This window comes from Physcomitrium patens, chromosome 2 (genome assembly GCF_059467195.1).
Source record: "Physcomitrium patens ecotype Gransden chromosome 2, ASM5946719v1, whole genome shotgun sequence".
Classification (NCBI taxonomy): Eukaryota; Viridiplantae; Streptophyta; class Bryopsida; order Funariales; family Funariaceae; genus Physcomitrium; species Physcomitrium patens.
In genome coordinates this window covers 22,514,580-22,533,099 of record NC_143411.1, presented here as the reverse complement: position 1 = coordinate 22,533,099, position 18,520 = coordinate 22,514,580, and the positions used below count along the sequence as shown (strand labels likewise).

Sequence of the window (18,520 nt, the reverse complement as noted above, 5' to 3'; positions counted from 1 at the left end):
ATAAACAAAGACAAGGACTGCAAAATGAATCTTATGTGTTGATGCTTTGTGAAAATACTGGTAATAATATGTAGAATCACTAAATTTGATTTTTTGTTAAATTCGAAGTATTAAAAAAATTAATATATATATATATATATATATATATGTGTCATTGTATGTTTGCAAAACAAAAATGCAGGTTGGTTTGTTAAGAATGTACAGATGGTTTTCAAAACCAAAGAAATCATATTCTAACTTAAGTTTCTAAGGTTTTAACAAAAGACTTTTACTGATAAGTGAAGGATTTTCAGGCAATATCATAAGAATTTGATAAAAAGAAAATGATGAATCAACCAAATATGACAATTGTTATTTAAGGAATGTGAGAGACTTAACAACAATTTAGAAGATACATTCATGATCGAAGGTTGGATTTTCATATATTCAAAAAAATTAGTAGTTTTTGTACTTGTAGATATGATATACGATTGAAATGAATTTATCCATAAGTTAGATGCAATTAGATTTGTTTGCCAATTATGAATAATAACGAAACATCTTAAGAAGACATTCTCGTTATCCAAAAAGAACAGACATGCTCCAAAGTTCAACCAGATGCATTCCGTAGTTTCATTTTTATTTTTATTTACTGGAAGATGCTAAATCTTGCAATCGTAAATTGAATTTTGAAACCACATTTTTCACAAAAAAAAAACTCAATTCAAGGTAGGTTCTATAAATTCTGCTTGATATGCATCTTAAAAGTGTATGTATTTGATTTTAGTTTTAAAATTTAATGTTTATACTTACAAATCATTTATTTAAATGCACAAGGTTTGAGCACATGGTTTTCATTAAATATTTTGGGTGTTTAAGAAGATAAACGAGGAGTTTTTATTTATCAATTTCATTTAAATATGAAAAATCTTACTACAGAAGACAAAAAAAAGTAAAAGTTAAACACAGAAAAAAAAAAATTCAAAAGAAAGTAAAATAATAAAAATGGTGACTTAAATAATTTTGGCTTGTCTCTGAAGAAGTTTTTGTTGACTTTGTTCTAAATTCTTGTTGCACAAATATACTACTAGTAACATTAAGAAATGACCATAAGGTCGTCCAATCAATATTCCTTAAAATAGTACCATAATCTACACATCATTCTTAACCCAGATTTTTTTCTTGTTCTGCATTCTCATGTTAAAATGTTGGGTTAACTATATTTAACCCAACGTCATGTGAAGATACTTTCGAAAGAATTCTTATCCATCCATGTTGCTGTTGCTCTTTAACGGCATATAATTGTTCAGTTAAGCTGTGTTTATGTCAAGTGTAAGCTGGATTGTCTTCCGATATCATGTCTGCCTTAAGTCTAAGAAATTAGATGATGTTTGTTTCTTCAAAATACAAATTTGGGGAAAAAACGAGCATGTGCACTGGGTGAAAGACTTGAGGATAATATTCTTCCTTGACGCAATCTGCAACACGACATTTTACTCGAGCTGATCAATGAATGCAAGCCGTCAAGTCACTACAGCTTCCAAAAGCCCTGCTACCATGTACAAAGAACCACAGATTGCAAAACAGAGAAATCAACTGGTTCTCAGATTACAGATAAATCCATAAGATCAGCATTTTCACTAACTTGTCCTAAGGTGGTGAAATTTTTGTATGTGAGTAGCATATGTGTCGAGCAACACTTGGTACTAATGTCACTCCTGATTTTCTTTCATGATTTTGGGGACTTTGAGAAAAGGTCCATCTCGGTCAGGAGCAGATGCTAGCATGGCCTCTCTACACAAAGCAATGTAAACCAATGTTAACCTAGTGCATCATTAAAGGACAGAAGAGCTCGCCGAGCCATTCCAACAGCATTCTGGAAAAACCCTTCAGGCAACCAATGAGGAATACAGTATCATTTTCAAGACCATTTACTGAATCTGCGCAAAACATTCTAGCTTGCTTCTGTGTAAATAATTGAGGAAATGAATCTAAATAGAGTGTGTGCATGTGTGCGTGAGTGTATTTATATATATAGATATATAGATACATATACACACACATATACCATAGACTCCTTGCTCCGATGCAAAGTCCAAAAATCAGAGATAGAACCTGGAAATTATTTTCAAGCCGGACTACACACACTCTGACTAGAGTTATCAAATTTGAACATCCGACTTCTAACAAAAGCATGGAAGAATGCAATGGAAATAAAACAAGGGGTGTGAAAGTAGACAATACCTATCAGGAAATAACTGGGCCATGTCCGGCCTAAGAGTCTTTGTTGGGTCAATCTCTCCTATACAAGTACAGAAACACTTCAACATATAAGCCAAAACAGATGCAGGGATATTAGTGGAGCATAATAAATATCCTACAAGTTCTAGCTCAATTGCTTATCAGGACTTTCTGTGTCTGAGCTTGGGATATGTTGTAGTTAAGATGCGCCAACATGAATAAAAGGGAGAAAGAGCTGCAGATTGAATACCAACTCGGATAGCGGGTGGAACATTGTCCAAGTCTATGTCTTGGAGTTGAGCGAACCTGTTCATACGGCCGAAAGTCCGGTAAATGGCGGATTACCTGTGCTAAGTATCATAATTATAATTGAAAACTCCTGTGTGAAATTCACAAGAACCGATTCAGACCAGCAATACTTACCAATCAACAATACGCCCAATTTGAGGCTCAAAATCCTTGACCTGTTTACGGAGAAACATTAGTGTCGATGAGCTTCTACATGATAAATTCCAAAGTGATCATGAGGAATAGAGTTGGTTATCGGAAGATAATGGACACTATAAATTTAGGAACATGACCAGCAATAGTAGTTTTCAAGCAAAGCCTCTGAAAATGGAAAAACCCTTGAGGACTTGGGATTTGAGTTAAATAATAGTTAAGCCATGATCTTGGAAACATACAACATCTGGGGGGAAAAGAAAGCGACGCGGCGTGAATTCTTCACATGCTTCCAAATCAGGGCAGAATATTTAACTGCTCACTTTACCTTGAAGGACATGAATCCTGGTTGTGAGTAAGAGATACTGGTAGATGCATCTAAATATGTTTTACAACTTGGGAGTGCAGGCACATGAAAAGAAGTTGCTACCCAGTGAGGTTTGTTTCACAACACTTTGACTTAAAAGAGAAAGCAGATTATTTTGTGGAGAGATTAAAATACTTCACCTCCTCAGCAGTAAGCGTCAAACGCGCCTTCTCACAAAGAACGGAAACATTTGGGGGATCCACTTTGGAAGCTGAGCACGCTGTAAACGTTACTCTTCGACTTGAGAGGTAAATTGAGTGCAGCCGAGACATGCATGGCAGCATTTTGCAAGAACTTTGAACCCGAGCAGCCATCGCGCTCATCTTCAATGAATCGTTTAATCTGGAGCAAACAGAGAACAGCCAAACGTTAACAGTTCTCTCGAAACAAAGGCACCAAACAGCGTAACCCTAGAATCTAGAAATACAGCACCACTGGCAGCTACGATTTACACGCGCTCTAAACTGCAAAATCAATAAACCCCATTCATAGGATGTGAATTCTTCACGATGGAAATGTGACTCATTCCAAGTATCCCAAGTTTCCCTGGGGGGAACCGAGTGTGACAAACAATGTAGTGCCAGCCAGTGAAATTATAAATCAATTCAATCGGAGATGTGCTTGAGAGAGATATTCGTCGAATGAGCCAGAATGAGTTAATTCATTTGACAACATGGCTCGTCTAGAAAACATAATCTTAGAGAAAATTGGAAATACTATTTAGATCTCCTGAACATGCCAACAAGAGACTCCAACCTCAATTGTAAATTTGGGTTCGCCAGAAATTCCTACGCCAATGAGGGACAGAGAAGACCTCAAGGATTCAGAAAACGAGCAAGCTCGGTATGAACACTGTTCGAGGTACACATAAACCTCACTTACCAGTTTAGAATCCTGAATAGCCTGCCGGAAGAGCAACAAAGAAATCTCGCTGATCCAATGTAGCAAAGCGACATAACCAATCTCGAGCTGCGCTAACACTGGTGGGGCACTAACCGGCGTCTGTGTCGTTGTTCCGCAACAACTAGGTCCCACAAAGGATATATACTTTCATCCAAAATCAGCGAAGATGTTCATGTTGGATGCCATGTGGATGGAGAAGGTGAAAATGTACGAAATGTTTGTGGACTAGGTTATGTAAGCTTAAAGGCATGGGGCTGTCTACAGAATAGTCGTCAGATTGGCGAAACATGATAAGAAACTGAATTTTAGAATATGTCGCAAGCGTATACTTTCTCACGTCGCGGCTTCGTCACTCACCAATTAACTTAGTTTGCTTGCCATAGTCGGACGGAATATAAAGGACTGATCACTCAACTGAGTCTCTTATCGCTGCATCTGCTGGTTACAGTGCTTTTTTGAATGCACATTTCATGTGTCATCTTCTCCTTGATCTGGCGATGCTCCGACAGAAGATGGGATGGGGCATTGAGTCAACCGAAGAGTGTTGGGTTTCTCAACAGCAATTATCTTTGGTTGGTAACATTCTGCAGGTTTGTTGGTAATTGAAGGCTTGAAGCAATGGATACTCTTCTGAAACAGCAGCCTCCGAGAATCACATCAGAGCGGCAAGAGCTAATCAACTCCAGGAGCAGACCAGTGACTTCATTGAGCAGAGTCTCTTGCTGCCATTATTCTGATTCTTTCCTTCGGCTTGAGAATAGAGATTCGTTTTCTGCACAGAATTTTAAGTCGGTTCAAAGTTCGTCGAAAAGAAGGCCATTCAATTCATCTCCAGAAAAGACTATGCTGGTCTTGAATACCGGTCTCGGTAGGGTTAGGACTGCCAGTGTTTGTCGAAGATTCGATTGCACAGCGTTTTCAAATTCCTGTTGCAGAAGATGGTTAACTGGACACAGGTTTGCAGTCAATTCTGAGTCCTCCAATCAAGAAATCGCTGGATTTCCGAATCAAAGTATAGTAGGAGAGAGTAGAATATTTCGTGACACACTCATATTATGCCACCAGCGTGAGCCAGCTCTTAGGGCAAGGAGTGCTGCGCTTGGGCACTCACCGTCCGACGATGAAGACGCCGATCCTTGCATTGAGGAGCAGGATAATGAGGGTAATACCACGGAATCGCTGCCGCCTTCCCAACCTACCATTTCATCGTGGGTGCTAAGACTCTGGAAGGCAAGGTTTATCCTCCACTCTTTCCTGCTTCTCTTTGCTACTAACTGCTTGAACTCCATTTTGGTACTTTAAACCCTAATTCAATATGACCAGGCGGTGAATTTGTTGCGATATTCAGTTTCTGGGTTTCTTTAAGATCGATCATGAATGTTGTGCAGCTCAGTAGCCCTACTGAGCTGATAGTAACTCAAAATTTCCACCTTTAAGGTTTGTGCACACTCATTGTGTGTTGGGCTTCAAGCTCTGGTTTACTTATCTTTCGTAGCCTGGAGGTTTATCCTAGAAAGGCTGCTAAAGGAGTCATGTGTTTATATATTCATTTGCTTTGAGTAAATATCCATCTTTATATGATGATTGACGCAATTATGTTGCTGTCTCATGTACCACCTGTGTTTTTTTATATTGCTGCCTGTGTTCTGGAGCAGCCGGACGAATTGTGTTGGTGTTTGGTCGGTAAAGGCAAGAAACTGATGTTTGCATCCTGTACCAGGTTGACTGGGCGAGGGTGATTTTTGGGCTTTCCCATGATGAAAAACCTTGGACAGTTCCCTGGACGGGTCAAACAATCTTTCAGGTACACATCACTTTATTGTCGTCTATCAAAGCTGTTTCTCCTGCTTAAAATTCGGAACATGATAATCTTTTCAAGTGATAGTTCAATGTTCATGATTTTCCTCGAAAGAGACTAGCATTGATAAGTCGCAACGTCTAAGCACGAACTGCACCCGTTTATCTTCACCGTTTCCATATTCAAGATGTTTGTGGAAGTTGCAGCTCCTCGCAAATATCTGGTAGTCAAATGTATGGCACTGGTGATTTGATTTGCACATTAATGTTTGCCGAAGTAGGCGTCTTTGTCAGTGCCTCAATAGTGGATGCAAGAATGCCGCTTCTTGCATTCCTCCATATGCCACACGCATCAGGAATCTTACCAGCTTCAAGGTGTCTTTTACAGGTCATGTTCTTGTGGTTTGCAGCATTCTGGTTGGTAGGCTCTTGGATCATTCCCATAGCTGCTCAAGCTGCAGGCTTCAGCAAGCAGAGCTTGACGTACAGGGGACAAGCACTCTACAGCCTCGTCACTGACATAGCCGAAGGAACGGTGGGATTGGGTATTCTCTACAAATGCCTCACACGGTTTCATCCTCTTCCAAATGAGTGGTTTCCTGTTTCTTGGCGGGGCACATGGTACGTTGAAGCGTGCCTTGGCTGCCTAATGTTTCCCCTCGTAAATCGTCTCTCGCAGCTCAACCTCGACATTCTACCGTTCCCAGCGCCCTTCAACTCGTCACACGTGGAGCAATCTATCATGGCAAGGGACCCAGTTGCGACGCTCTTGTATGCAGTAGTAGTCTCAGTTTGTGCACCTATATGGGAAGAGGTCATGTTCCGAGGCTTCCTTCTGCCATCACTCACCCGGTATTTACCTGTATGGGGCTCTGTCATTGTAAGTGCCATAGCCTTTGCTCTGGCGCATTTCAGTCTTCAGCGCATGCTCCCTCTCACATTTCTAGGATTGGTAATGGGCATAGTGTTTGTCAGGTCACGAAACTTGCTGGCATCCATGCTCCTGCATAGCTTATGGAACGGTTTTGTGTTCTTAGACCTATTAAGATAAGAAACTCTTTGAACACGGTTTGGCATGTGATCAATCAGCATAAATCTGTCTATGCAGGTTTCTGTGTAGAGTTTCTTCTCTGGAGCATCGGTATTCTCCTGAATTCTCTCAGCTAAAGCTATTTGATGTGCCAACACTTTCTACGTGTTTGTTTCCCGCTGCAAATCATGGATCATGTCCTGCTCCAGCACTTCGATCCACCATTTGCTATATGCAGTGATCCAAAGTGATGCAGGATGATGGATACAAACCGTCTAATCTGCGAGGAGCTGCAACGTAATAATATGTTAAGAGCATGGCAAGTAGTTTTGGATCTGCAGGTGACGAAAAGCTAACTGTCACCACCTATATTTTATCCCTTAACTGGTACAAAACTCATCTTCAAAGTTTCTCCACTATGTCAGAATTCATTTCAAACTATGCAAAAGTGGTGACCTGTGCCTCGGTTGTGGTGGTTTACATTGAAACAAGTCAGCAAACCAATGATGCTTTGCTACCTTGTTATTTGGTCACATGGAAACTTGTAGGTGGCAGTGAGATCCAGTTCGCCAATGCCTAACCTATTTGATATTTGTCCTTGCAAAAATACTTCCTATTTTTGATGCAACACGAGAATAATTGAGTTGGAACTGTGGGTTATAACCAACAATTGTTGATACCTCCAAAATTGACCAGTATCAACCATCAGTGAGTGAGCTACTTGTAATTGCTCATTGTGAACTTTGAAATTGGCTCTGGTTTTTTGCCGTAGCGGAATAGGTACTCAACTGGTACCTTGTACTGGATGATCAGATAATCCTATAGCTCCTTCGACCATCACCCTTTCATAAACCTTGTATAAGTGCCTAAATAATTTAGTAATTTTTAAAAAGAACTTTAACCCTTAATCCTGCACCTCTCCTACCAACATTTTACGGACTGCTAATAGTTAGTTAACAATATTTTAGAGGTTCCCAACAATTGTTCCCAACAATTGTTTATTCATTAGTGAGCTACTCATGAAATTTGATGAAATTTGATACAATTATCCAACATGTATGATTGTAGACATGTATGGATAACAGATGGATGAAGTAATATGGTCAAAGTGTGAGTTGGGTACTTGTTTTGTGGAATTGTTGGTTTTTGTATTATAACATTAAGAAACTATACACTAATACCTTTTTAACCCATATATAATTGTATGAATTAGCGACGTTTACAAAAAAAATAAAATAAAATAATTAAATATAATTTTAAAAGTTTTTCCAATATATTAATGGGAATTGATATGTTAATTTAAGTTTTTACTAAATTGATTGTGTTTTGGTCACAATATCTTATTGTGTACCATATAGTTTTAACACTTTTAAAAAAAATAATAATAAATAAATAAATTGATATGTGTACATATAATTTTAACACATCAATCTATGAATGTGGCATATCAACTTAGTTTTAACACTTTAACTAGTTTTTAACACATATCAATAATAAATATGAACATATTTTTGTTCTTCTTTAATACATAAAGATTATGTGTTAAAATAATGTGGAACACAATAAGATACTGTGACCAAAACCCAGTCAATTTAGTAAAAACCCCAATAAATGTATCAATTTTTTATATTAATATAATAAGTTCAAAATAGTACCATAAATAGTAAAGATTATTATTTGTTGCTTCTAACTTAAAATCTTCATTACAAATTTTATTTAGAGTGGAAATTAAAGTGAAAATATAATTGTGTTTGAGATATGTTATTTTAACAATTAAAGTTAAAATATAATTGTGTTATAATTGTAAAGAATTACTATAACATATTAGAATTGTATTGCTTTCACATGTTTTAGTGGAATTAATTGAACTATTAATTATATTTTAAAAACTTCATAATAAGAATGTTTAAGGGTTTTGTAAGAGCTTAAACTATAATCATATAAATTAATATTTTTTAATTTTCAAAATAACTCATAAATTATTTCATACATAAAAATAGTAATAAAATGATAATGTACACACTGTTTATTGTTTAATTTGATATTAAAAAAGATAAACCAATATTAATGATAATGTGGTTTTTAAAACTTTTGTTGCTAAAATAAAATATATTATTTTGAATATGTATTTCTTCCTCCTTTTATTTTTGAATTTTTTGAAAAATTGAATAAATTACATTTTATTTTTTATTTTTTTATCTGAAATAGTAGTATTATTTTAAAAGAGTACATACATTTTTTAATATACCCATGATGTTTAAAAGCTACAAGATATACGTCAACGTGTACATCCCATAACATGAGTGAACGAATGACGTCGACGTCAGTCAAGCACGAACACGATGAATGACATTCATGTATCGGAACCGAAGCCGAATTCCAAGGAGCTCTTGCGGCCGTTAGATGGAAGGACTGATCGCACGGTAGAGACGTGGCGTGGTGTGAGAGAGGTTCTCCTTTCGCAAGTAGGCAGCCAAGCAAGCAATTAAGCAAGCAAACAAACAAACAAACAAAGAAGGAGAAGAAATTTGGGAAAACAGTGCAAATCCAATCGCCTTCTCCGGCTCGTGCCAACCCATTCCGGCGCAACTTGCAATCAGGCAAGTGTCCAATTCACTCACGCTGCGAAGTCTCACGAGAATTAGTGTTAATGCGTTGCGTGTGTGCATAGATAGATGTTGGTTGCAAAGGGCACTTGTGCGGAGTCACGTCCACATTCCCACTACCTCCCTCCTGCTCCCTTTCATAATTGCGTGCCGCTGTCTGGCTACGTCGGATGCATGTAAGGATGTGGGGAGCATGCGTACTGCGGTTGCGCTGTTGCCATTTGAATTTCGTCAGATCTGGCATTCTTGAGGCTTAGCTTCCAAGCAACGATTTCCGTCTCCGCCCAGCTCTGCAATATGATGATGGTACGAGTCAGTTTTCGTCCTTTTTGGACGCATTCTTGTCTCCGGTACTTAGTGTGTGCATTGTGGTGGTTGATGGTGGGATGTTGGAATTAGAATGCGTCTGTGCTGAGCAGTTGGGTTTCGAGTTCGGGTGGAGTTCGTTTTGATTTTAGGGTGGAATTAGGAGTCGACAGTCAGCAGGGTTGGCAGCTCAGTGGATGTACGGGGAATCTTTTTGGGTCTTTGTAGCATTGTGCACGTCCAGAGGTCTGCAGCTGTGCACGAGTAACTGGAATCAGCATATCCTTGACAAAGAATTTTGGAATGCTGATGAGGGCGCTGAGAATTTGTATGTGTTTATTCTGGTGACCTGATCAACTGCGTGGATTGCAGAGGAATCCATGCATTCTTGGTCGCAGGATCTGAATCGTTTGATGTGCAATTGGGCTATTTATCTTCTGATTCTTGCGGATTTTTTTAGCTGATTGGGGTTATATCTCGATCAGTTTTGGATAACTTTGCAATGATAGTATGCTTGAGTTTTTGGAGATCTTAACAGAACTTGTCGAAAATCCTTCTTTACTATTAGTTTGCCGCATGACCTTCGCCAGCAGTTATATCCATATGCTCGTGATTTTCCTTGTGGAAGATTAATTTTTTGTCATGACTTCCTCAAATCAACGTGGGCAAGAATTGAAAGCAGGGGATGCCACAAAATGGATTGTGTCTCGTGTGAACGCAATTCCTCCTCCTCTTCGTAATGCACAAATCACTGCGCTCTCTCTCAAAGAAGACTCACGCGGTTCTGTGCTACAGACCCACACGGATATAATGCTCCGCCCTCCTGCTCACATGTTGCCCACTCCTGTGTCGTCCAACATAGTAGCTTCTTATGCACTGTCTTCTAATCCTGAACTTCGGCTGCCCAAACCTCCAGACCGACCCGGCTCTCGCGGTCCTTCTTCATATTGGCTGGAAAATTTGAAGTGCATCAGAGATAGGCCAAGGGATTGCTGTGATGGCTCTGGCTCTATTCACTTCACGATTGCTGGGAATGAGAAGTTGTATGAGGCTTACAATGAGCTTCATAGCTTGGCTGAGGAGTTTCACAAGCCCTTCGACGCGCCAGCCATTCTTGTGGTTGGACATCAGACGGATGGCAAGAGTGCCCTGGTCGAAGCTTTGATGGGATTCCAGTTCAATCATGTGGGCGGGGGCACTAAGACACGCAGACCCATCACGATGCATATGAAGTACAATGCCGATTGCGCACAGCCCAGATGTTTCTTAGTTTCTGAGGATCAGCCGCACCGCGAGAAGGAGCAGAGTCTTGATGAGATTCAGGTTCTGTTCGCGCTTTCACTTCTCTCTCTTCGCTGCTGTTCTGTATTTATGCTTCTTGACTTCCTTTAAACATTTGAATACGATTTTTCTACGACCCACATTCCCTGATACCTGGAGCAACTCCGTTGTTTTCTAACGTGCTCTTAATGATTTGTATTTATGTTCACAGGCTTACATTGAATCCGAAAATAAGCGACTGGAGGGAGAAACGTGTCAGTTTTCGGCGAAGGAAATTATATTGAAGATTGAGTACAAGTTCTGCCCCAATCTTACAATCATTGACACTCCAGGCTTAATTTCAGCTGCACCTGGCCTAAAGAATGAAACCCTGCAGGTCTGCACGTAAACTTGGCGTACATGCCGCGTAGTAGACATCGGAGGTTGTTGTGGTTTTTTTGATGATAATTGTGTTTTTGTATGCTTGATGTTTCTGAAGTTGAAAGCACAGTGCGAGAGGTAGAGCGTTGCCCTTTCTTACCATTCTCAGTCTTCTAGTATGCTTTTGTTTCCAATTTTCTCAATGACGAGCTGCATGTTCCTCAACTTCCAAGGTTAATGTTTTTATCTGTAAGCTTTTTGTGTAAGTACAGACTTTTGAGCCTCTTTTAACTTTTTCCATGTGATGAGGAATGTACAGTCTCAAGGGGGTGCCGTGGAGGCAATTGTCTTATTGAAGATGCAACGAAAGGAGTTCATTATTCTCTGTTTAGAAGATTCTAGCGACTGGAGCAATGCGACTACCCGAAGAATAGTCATGCAGGTGCACAACTAAGTTCGTGCTTCTAAATCATGTAGACCCACATTTTGATTCTGGGATTTTTTATTTATGCATCTCGGTGATTGCAAGCATAGTTACCGAGTATATTAAAAATCCAAATTTCAATTGTATTCGAATAACCGTTTCAGTAGCTTTTTCAATTTATTATAGATAGGTATTCACAGACGAAAATGCCGTCTGTGAATACGTTTCGTCCGCAACAATTCCGGTACAGCGAGTTGTCTAGTGCTTCTTGAACAAGTGTACTGAGGTTTGAATCTCACAATAGCTCTTGGTTGTCTAGTTTCAACTGAGTTTGAAACAACCTGTGTTTAGTTGTATAGAACGTCTGTATTTGTATCAAAATTTGAAAATTATTTACCTTGAATTGCGAAGCTCTGACCGGGTTTCGCTTATGGGTAGTTGCAGGCTGATCCAGAGTTGAGCAGAACAATTCTTGTTTCAACGAAGCTGGACACTCGAATCCCCCAGTTTTCGCGTCCTGATGATGTGAAACTCTTTCTCAAGCCTCCCGGTTGTCTCCTAGACGGCAACATAATGGGTGGCTCTCCATTTTTCACTTCTGTGCCATCTGGTCGTGTCGGTAGCAGCAAGGATTCTGTCTTTCCTTCAAATACTCACTTTCAAGAGGTATCTCCCGCTGCTAGTACTCGCTGTGGTTTGGAATACTAAAGATCACTGAGCTAAACGAGAACTGAGAACATCACTTGTGCAATTATTTTCGAAACATCATGGTTTCAGGAAACATTTCAGGTCGTCTTACCAACCGAGTACGCTTTATTTAATTTTAATCGATTTTCCTAAGTCATTCTGAATAACCACATCATAATGCTGACTAACGAATCTTGAAGGGTGTCATATGCTTTTTCTTCAAAATTCTTATGGCCTTATTATGCAGGCAGTGGCAGCTAGAGAGGCACAGGATGTGGTACTATTGGAGGAGAAACTGAATGGTCCATTGTCTAGAGAAGAATGCTCTAGAGTCGGGATCAGTCGTCTACGATGGTTTCTGGAAGAGCTGTTGCAACGCAGGTAATATTGATATCTTTTTCAGAATTTCTGTATTGATAACTTCGAATTGCTGAATATGGTAATTAACAAGGAGCGTACAATACTACATTCTAGGTCATATTATATTGTAAAATTGGTGTTGTTCTGAGGCTAGTTTAGGCTTGAAAGGTCTTTCAAGTAACCGCTGTTGTAGTTTTTCAATGATTTTATTGCAATTGATTATTTTATAAATAATTTTCCCCATATTTTGCAACCTGCACAACCCGTTTGATGTTAATGAGTACCTTTGCATCTTCTGAGTGCAGATATTTGGACAGTGTGCCAAACATCATTCCAACACTGAACAAAGAACTGCGCACAATCACCAATAAGCTCCAACAGACAACCCAGGATCTTGGGTAAGATTTACTTATAGTATTGCTGATTCAATTGTTGTGATGAAGGCTGCTCAGTTCGTCTGAAGGTCAGCCGGGGTGAAGAATCCTCGTTTCTTCCCGTGAATTCATTGTTTGGTAAATTTCACCGTATGTAGTCGCTGTTTGGCACTCTGTGCTTGAAATGCTATCTACTTTGCCAATCACTTCTGGAATTTCACCTCGAAATCCAATGACCTCCCTTGGATTCTTGGTACAAATGAATATCATGAAGCTTACATGAATTGTATCTGGTTTGCGTGCATTTACAGTGAACTGAATGAGACGAGATTAAGAGAAAGAGGACGGATTTTCAGAGATTCTCTTCTAGCTAAGGTCTGACCAGAGTATATTCTTTCAGGAGGCGAATGATTTTGCCAAGGCGTGTGAATATTTTAGTTTTAGAATAATGACCACCAAACAAAAAGAAAACCTTGACCATTGTGACTTAGCTTTTGTGATTTTAAGGCTTTGTCTCTTCAATTCGCTTTACTTGAATAATCTTAATTTTTCTTAACGTGAAACTAATAAATCGTGGTATGTTCTTTGAGCAGTTGTCGCTCTTATTGAGAGGTTCAGTTGTAGCCTCGCCTGAGAAATATGGTGTGTTATAATCTAAGCTTTTGTTGTAAGAAATTTGGTTTAGTGCATGCTCAACTGTGCTGATGAGATTTTGTGGTATTATATCTGATTAATCTATGGAAAAATCTCATTTTCCGCGTTTTCCCGCCTGAATTACTCAAGGTTTCTCCCGTTTTGTCTTGGTAATTGCTTTGCGGTTGCCCGAACAAAATTTGCTTAGATTTGATTGTACATTTTTCTTGCGGTGGTTTATCCTAGAAGCATTCATATCAGTTCTAGGTCTCATGTTAGTTTTTGGCCACATCTTACAGGAGAGTCCCTGCAGGATGAGCGACTTCAAGGGGGAGTAATTGTTAGCCCCGATGGGCTGCAGATGCCTCACAAACATGTGCCAGTAAGGCTTTGCTGCATCAATTTGGATGCGACATTGAACGAACTGCATTGGATCTGTTCTAATCAGATGCTTAGCTATTCTATCTGCTATTTGATGCCAGTTGCAAGTATTAGTGATCTGCAGTGTCCACCGCGAAACTGCTTGTATCCATCCGTGGGTGAAGCAATTATGACAACCACTATTGCCATTGCTAGGCATCTTAGACTTATCCAACAGTTATAAATTTGACTAAATCGATATTTGTGGAACAGAATGCAACCATGCGCTTGTACGGAGGAGCACAATATCACAGGGCTATGGCGGAATTCCGACTTATCGTTGGTAAATTGAAGTGCCATACTGTTAGTCGTGAAGAGATTGTGAATGCGTGTGGAGTAGAAGACATTCACGATGGAACCAACTATGTTAGGTATTGTCTCTTAATTTCTATAATTGCCATTTTCATCTTTGTGCTACACCTGTATCTTTGTTAAGATTGCAAAGTTTGAATGCTTGCTAGTTGCCATAGACTGGTTGGAATTGCTAACTGCTAGATACACAATTCTGAACTGAGAATCTGAATTCAATCCGAAATGCAGAGCGGCATGTGTTATCGCTACTTCAAAAGCTAGAGACGTCTTCGAGCCACTTCTGCATCAGGTACATCCTTGTATCGTGTCTGATATCGGACACAGGAAGACGAATGACATTTGATTCTAATCGATTTGGAGTCCATCATCATGAATCAGTATCCTACCTTTTAGATTCTGGGTACACGAACTTTCTGTACGTATGTAGCATCTCGTCAGCTTCGATCTTCAACAAAGTAGCAGCACATCTACGAAGACTGCAGAGTCGTACCTCTTTGAAGATGTTGAATTGGGTGTTAACCTAATTGACTGTTAATGGAAAGTAATCTTTGACCATGTAGCCACGAGAAGACAGAATGATCGAACTAGCTCGAGTCGACTAGGTTTGAGTAATTTTAAGCTGTAAAGACTTGCAGAGTCCCTTCACCATCACTTGTGGTGGTGACGCTAAGAAACGTATGGCGATGGCACCTATTTGTCTTAAGCTGGTACTAACTATCAACTACTACGTCCTGGTCTTACAGCTAGGATTTCGCCTCTCGCACATTTTGAGGAGGTCTTTACCTATTGCATTCCATTTACTACAGGCAAGCCGTCATGACTGCCAGCAACTAGTGGCATCTTGGATATTTAGGATTCATGCTATGACTTTCTTTTTATAAGAATGAATCTTTCCTTTTTTCTTACAAACCTTTCGGAGTCTTGTGCTGATGATTCTATTGTTGAACCTGTTTAACTATGTGGTTGAGAATAACCTAATCATAGGATCTTATGTTTAGCAATAAAGTCCAAGCAGGTCTTAGTTCATATTTAATTTGTAGCATGTCAAATATTTTGAAACATTTGCTCAAAATACGCTATTGCACCAGTAATCATATTTTTTTTGTAGTTCGATTGTGCAGAGAGATGGAGATTATATAAGCAGTGATGCATTTTTTGTGAGACGCATAGCCTCAGCTTTCGAGACGTTTGTAGACTCCACCGAGCGAGATTGTCTTGGGAAGTAAGTAAGCGCGTAGCTATTCCTGTGTTTACCCCTAAATCGGACCGTACTTGGAATAAGTAAAAAGTGGCTAACTATTGGAGAACCTAAAATATTCTCTTACGTCCAATAAACATGTTCTTGGTTCGATTCTGTTGCTTGCTTGTCGCACTTTCCAAGTGCTTGGTACTTATTCCTGCAGTGATTCTGAAATCCACGTCCCCAATCTGGGTATGTGTATGGATGGTTTATTTTTGGAAAAAGGATTTGCAAGTCTTGTAGTTTCTGTTATACTCACAAGACCGAATAGTTTCGTATGGTTGGATTTGATGAGGATTTTGTGTATTGCCATCTTGCATGTTTCGTGCATCGGAAATGTTCCTAGTCTCAGGAGTTCATAAAATATCAAGTCATTATGCATACTGAAATATAAGATTTCATTTTTCAGATGTATGGAGGACCTGAGAAGCATGACAAGATATGTCACGTGGTCTCTACACAACAAGGTAATAGTTCTTCACAGTTAAGTCTGTACCGAAAAAAGTGTAACATACTTGAATTGCCGCATCGAAGACTAAAATATTTGCAGTCAGTAACACCACAAGCCTTTGTTCAGGGCCGCTCTGCGCTTCGCCATTTCCTTGGTTCAGTATCAACTCCCAACGAGCAGTCTGCAGCCTCAATGACGAATATTGGGTTGGAGGGATTCTCGCCTCCAAACTCAAGTAACAGTTGTAAGCAAGACAGTAAAGTTCGTCCAGAAAATAATGTCACATTGCCAAATCAAGAGTCCTCACAGACTACTCATGTAAAGTTGGTGAATCTGCTCGAGAGCACTTTGTGGAACCGCAAGTTGGCCCCGACATTGGAGGACATTGTAAATGCACTTGTCGCTCAGATATTTGAAGGAATCCGTGACCATTGTGTTGCTTCTGCAGAGATGAAAGTAAGTCATGTGTAATCTTGTCCTTCGGTAGAATTGTGTGTCTCACATTGTGAGCTTATGTTAATTATAAATATCTTGTTGAGCAAGCTTTTGCCAACACAGCTTTGCAATCTGCCTCTATTAGCAGTTTTCTAGCATTTTATTAATCATAACTACTGTATGATGCACGGCTATATGCAGTTCAACTGCTATTTTCTTATGCCAATGGTGGACAAATTCCCAACTGTACTGCGAGAAACCTTGGAAACGGCCTTTCAGAAAGACACAGACGTCTTCAATGTTGCTCAGGTGTGCACAAATCAATTTCAAAATCATGTCATGCTCTATTTTCTATGTAGCACAGGCTACTTCTAGTTATTGATGCGTAGTACGAGTCATTCTTTTTCATAACTTATCTGACAAGGGACTGAACTTTGGTTGTGTTCAGGTTCGTAGAGCATTGGAGAAGAATAGGGCTGATCTTGCACTTGAGTTGAAACAGGTATTTGCACTATTTTTAGTCCTCATCATATGCTGGTTTGCCCTCATCAATTAGCTATAGGATGGTATTCTTCACAAAAGTCGTTTAGAGTAATGGATTTTGTTGTGTCGTGAAGGTGGAGAAGCTGCATGAAAAGTTCATCAATATCCACCATCAGCTCAGCAGCGCCTATCCTTCGCCAGATCCTCAACAAGAGACTTTTGATGAGCTGCCTGTCGATACACCTGACAATCATCCGTCGTTGTAAATTTCTCCAATTCTGCACTTCTTTTTTTTATTTCTCGACAAGCATTTGGGGTTAAAATTCACCCCCACCTGGAACACCATGATGTTCCCTCTACAAGCTGCACGAGGATATGAATGTGGCTTCATACAAGAATTTTTTCCGTTAATTGTTCGTTACGTTCTTTATGGTTACGTAATTCCTGGACGAGATGGTTTATTAGATGTCTCGTGTAGAAAGCTTGAGAGACCGAAAGAAACCGCTTGGTTCTTAAAGCTCTGCATGAGCTTTGCTGCTCAAGATGGAGTCTGCTGAAGAAGCGTCACCAGCACACGAAGTCTAATAGAAATTACTGCAGGATTACTCAGTGTACAGTGTGCAGGACTGTGGCAACTTCAATGTATCACATTTGTACTCAATGTGTACAAAAATTTATAAAAATTTGTGTTGTAAATGATTGCGTTTGAAAATAATCTTTTTAACACGTTTACTAGCCTAAATTGATCGGATAATGAAGGGATTGCACAACAATTCGCTTAGAAAGCCAGTTGAGGAAACAGGGGTCTCGAATACTTGACCCAACTGCAAACACTATAATGTTAAACGCTGGATTATGGTTAACGTCAAGGTGACAAATCAACAAAACTGTACCTCAATTTTCAACTGCACGCACTATTCCATTACACTTTTCGCAGCGTATCATTTGTGTAGCCGAAGTTCCAAAGCTTATTCTCTCCGATCACTCTTTTCAAAACATTAGCCACGATGTCCATTCGTGAGCATCGACAGCAGGCTTGCTTTTGTTGAGAAAAACTCCATGGGCTTCTACATCACTGGGAACAGGCTTGGATCAGAAAACAACAAAAATGAGAACTCTTCATGATGATGATGTTTCACGACCGATGCACACTTCTAGGACCACTTAAATCGCTCTACTTACGATGATAGGGATTGGTGGTCACCGCTGCTACTTGCGGCTGCAACTCACTGTCCCTTCTAGTTAAATCTACTTAACTTCTCCACATCCTGCATATAGAGTCCATTAGAGGAATCCTGGTGAATCAGTGGAATTTGACTAGTCCGGGTTTTTCCTCGGTTGAGGAGGTATAGCTGGTGACATGAGCAGATATGAGACTTCACACTCTTTG

The 18,520-nt window shown here is 39.6% G+C and overlaps 3 protein-coding genes across 10 annotated transcripts; 2 read left to right on the top strand and 1 right to left on the bottom strand.

Annotated features, from left to right (window-relative positions):
- Window positions 1-1,567: 1,567 nt before the first annotated feature.
- On the bottom strand, window positions 1,568-4,001 carry LOC112278918 (uncharacterized). Of its 2 annotated transcripts, none has more exons than XM_024512834.3 (6): window positions 3,785-4,001; window positions 3,169-3,370; window positions 2,644-2,684; window positions 2,471-2,526; window positions 2,224-2,281; window positions 1,568-1,773 (listed from the first exon to the last, which is right to left on the bottom strand). In XM_024512834.3, exons 2-6 carry the CDS (start codon window positions 3,349-3,351, stop codon window positions 1,692-1,694), a joined length of 420 nt encoding a protein of 139 aa, XP_024368602.1. In that variant the 5' UTR covers window positions 3,352-3,370; window positions 3,785-4,001; the 3' UTR covers window positions 1,568-1,691. The 2 variants fall into 2 exon arrangements, with proteins under 2 accessions (XP_024368602.1, XP_024368601.1); XM_024512833.3 differs by having other exon boundaries at window positions 3,911-4,001.
- A 187-nt stretch (window positions 4,002-4,188) lies between these two features.
- Window positions 4,189-7,446, top strand: LOC112278917 (uncharacterized). 2 transcript variants are annotated; one of them, XM_024512832.3, is made up of 4 exons: window positions 4,189-5,161; window positions 5,652-5,735; window positions 6,117-6,608; window positions 6,837-7,446. In XM_024512832.3, the coding sequence occupies exons 1-4, from the start codon at window positions 4,550-4,552 to the stop codon at window positions 6,846-6,848; spliced, it is 1,200 nt and encodes a 399-aa protein (XP_024368600.1). In that variant the 5' UTR covers window positions 4,189-4,549; the 3' UTR covers window positions 6,849-7,446. The 2 variants fall into 2 exon arrangements, with proteins under 2 accessions (XP_024368600.1, XP_024368599.1); XM_024512831.3 differs by lacking the exon at window positions 6,837-7,446 and having other exon boundaries at window positions 6,117-6,823.
- A 1,810-nt stretch (window positions 7,447-9,256) lies between these two features.
- LOC112278992 (dynamin-like protein ARC5) lies at window positions 9,257-17,826 on the top strand. Of its 6 annotated transcripts, none has more exons than XM_024512996.3 (19): window positions 9,257-9,358; window positions 10,466-10,993; window positions 11,163-11,327; window positions 11,631-11,753; window positions 12,180-12,401; window positions 12,670-12,803; window positions 13,088-13,180; window positions 13,468-13,531; window positions 13,750-13,798; window positions 14,089-14,171; window positions 14,423-14,580; window positions 14,750-14,810; window positions 15,265-15,327; window positions 15,643-15,743; window positions 16,171-16,228; window positions 16,339-16,668; window positions 16,849-16,956; window positions 17,096-17,149; window positions 17,265-17,826. In XM_024512996.3, exons 2-19 carry the CDS (start codon window positions 10,481-10,483, stop codon window positions 17,394-17,396), a joined length of 2,511 nt encoding a protein of 836 aa, XP_024368764.1. In that variant the 5' UTR covers window positions 9,257-9,358; window positions 10,466-10,480; the 3' UTR covers window positions 17,397-17,826. The 6 variants fall into 6 exon arrangements, with proteins under 6 accessions (XP_024368764.1, XP_090104467.1, XP_024368760.1 ...); XM_090248341.1 differs by having other exon boundaries at window positions 9,270-9,358; window positions 10,353-10,993; XM_024512992.3 differs by lacking the exon at window positions 9,257-9,358 and adding an exon at window positions 9,533-9,670 and having other exon boundaries at window positions 12,174-12,401.
- Window positions 17,827-18,520: the final 694 nt, after the last annotated feature.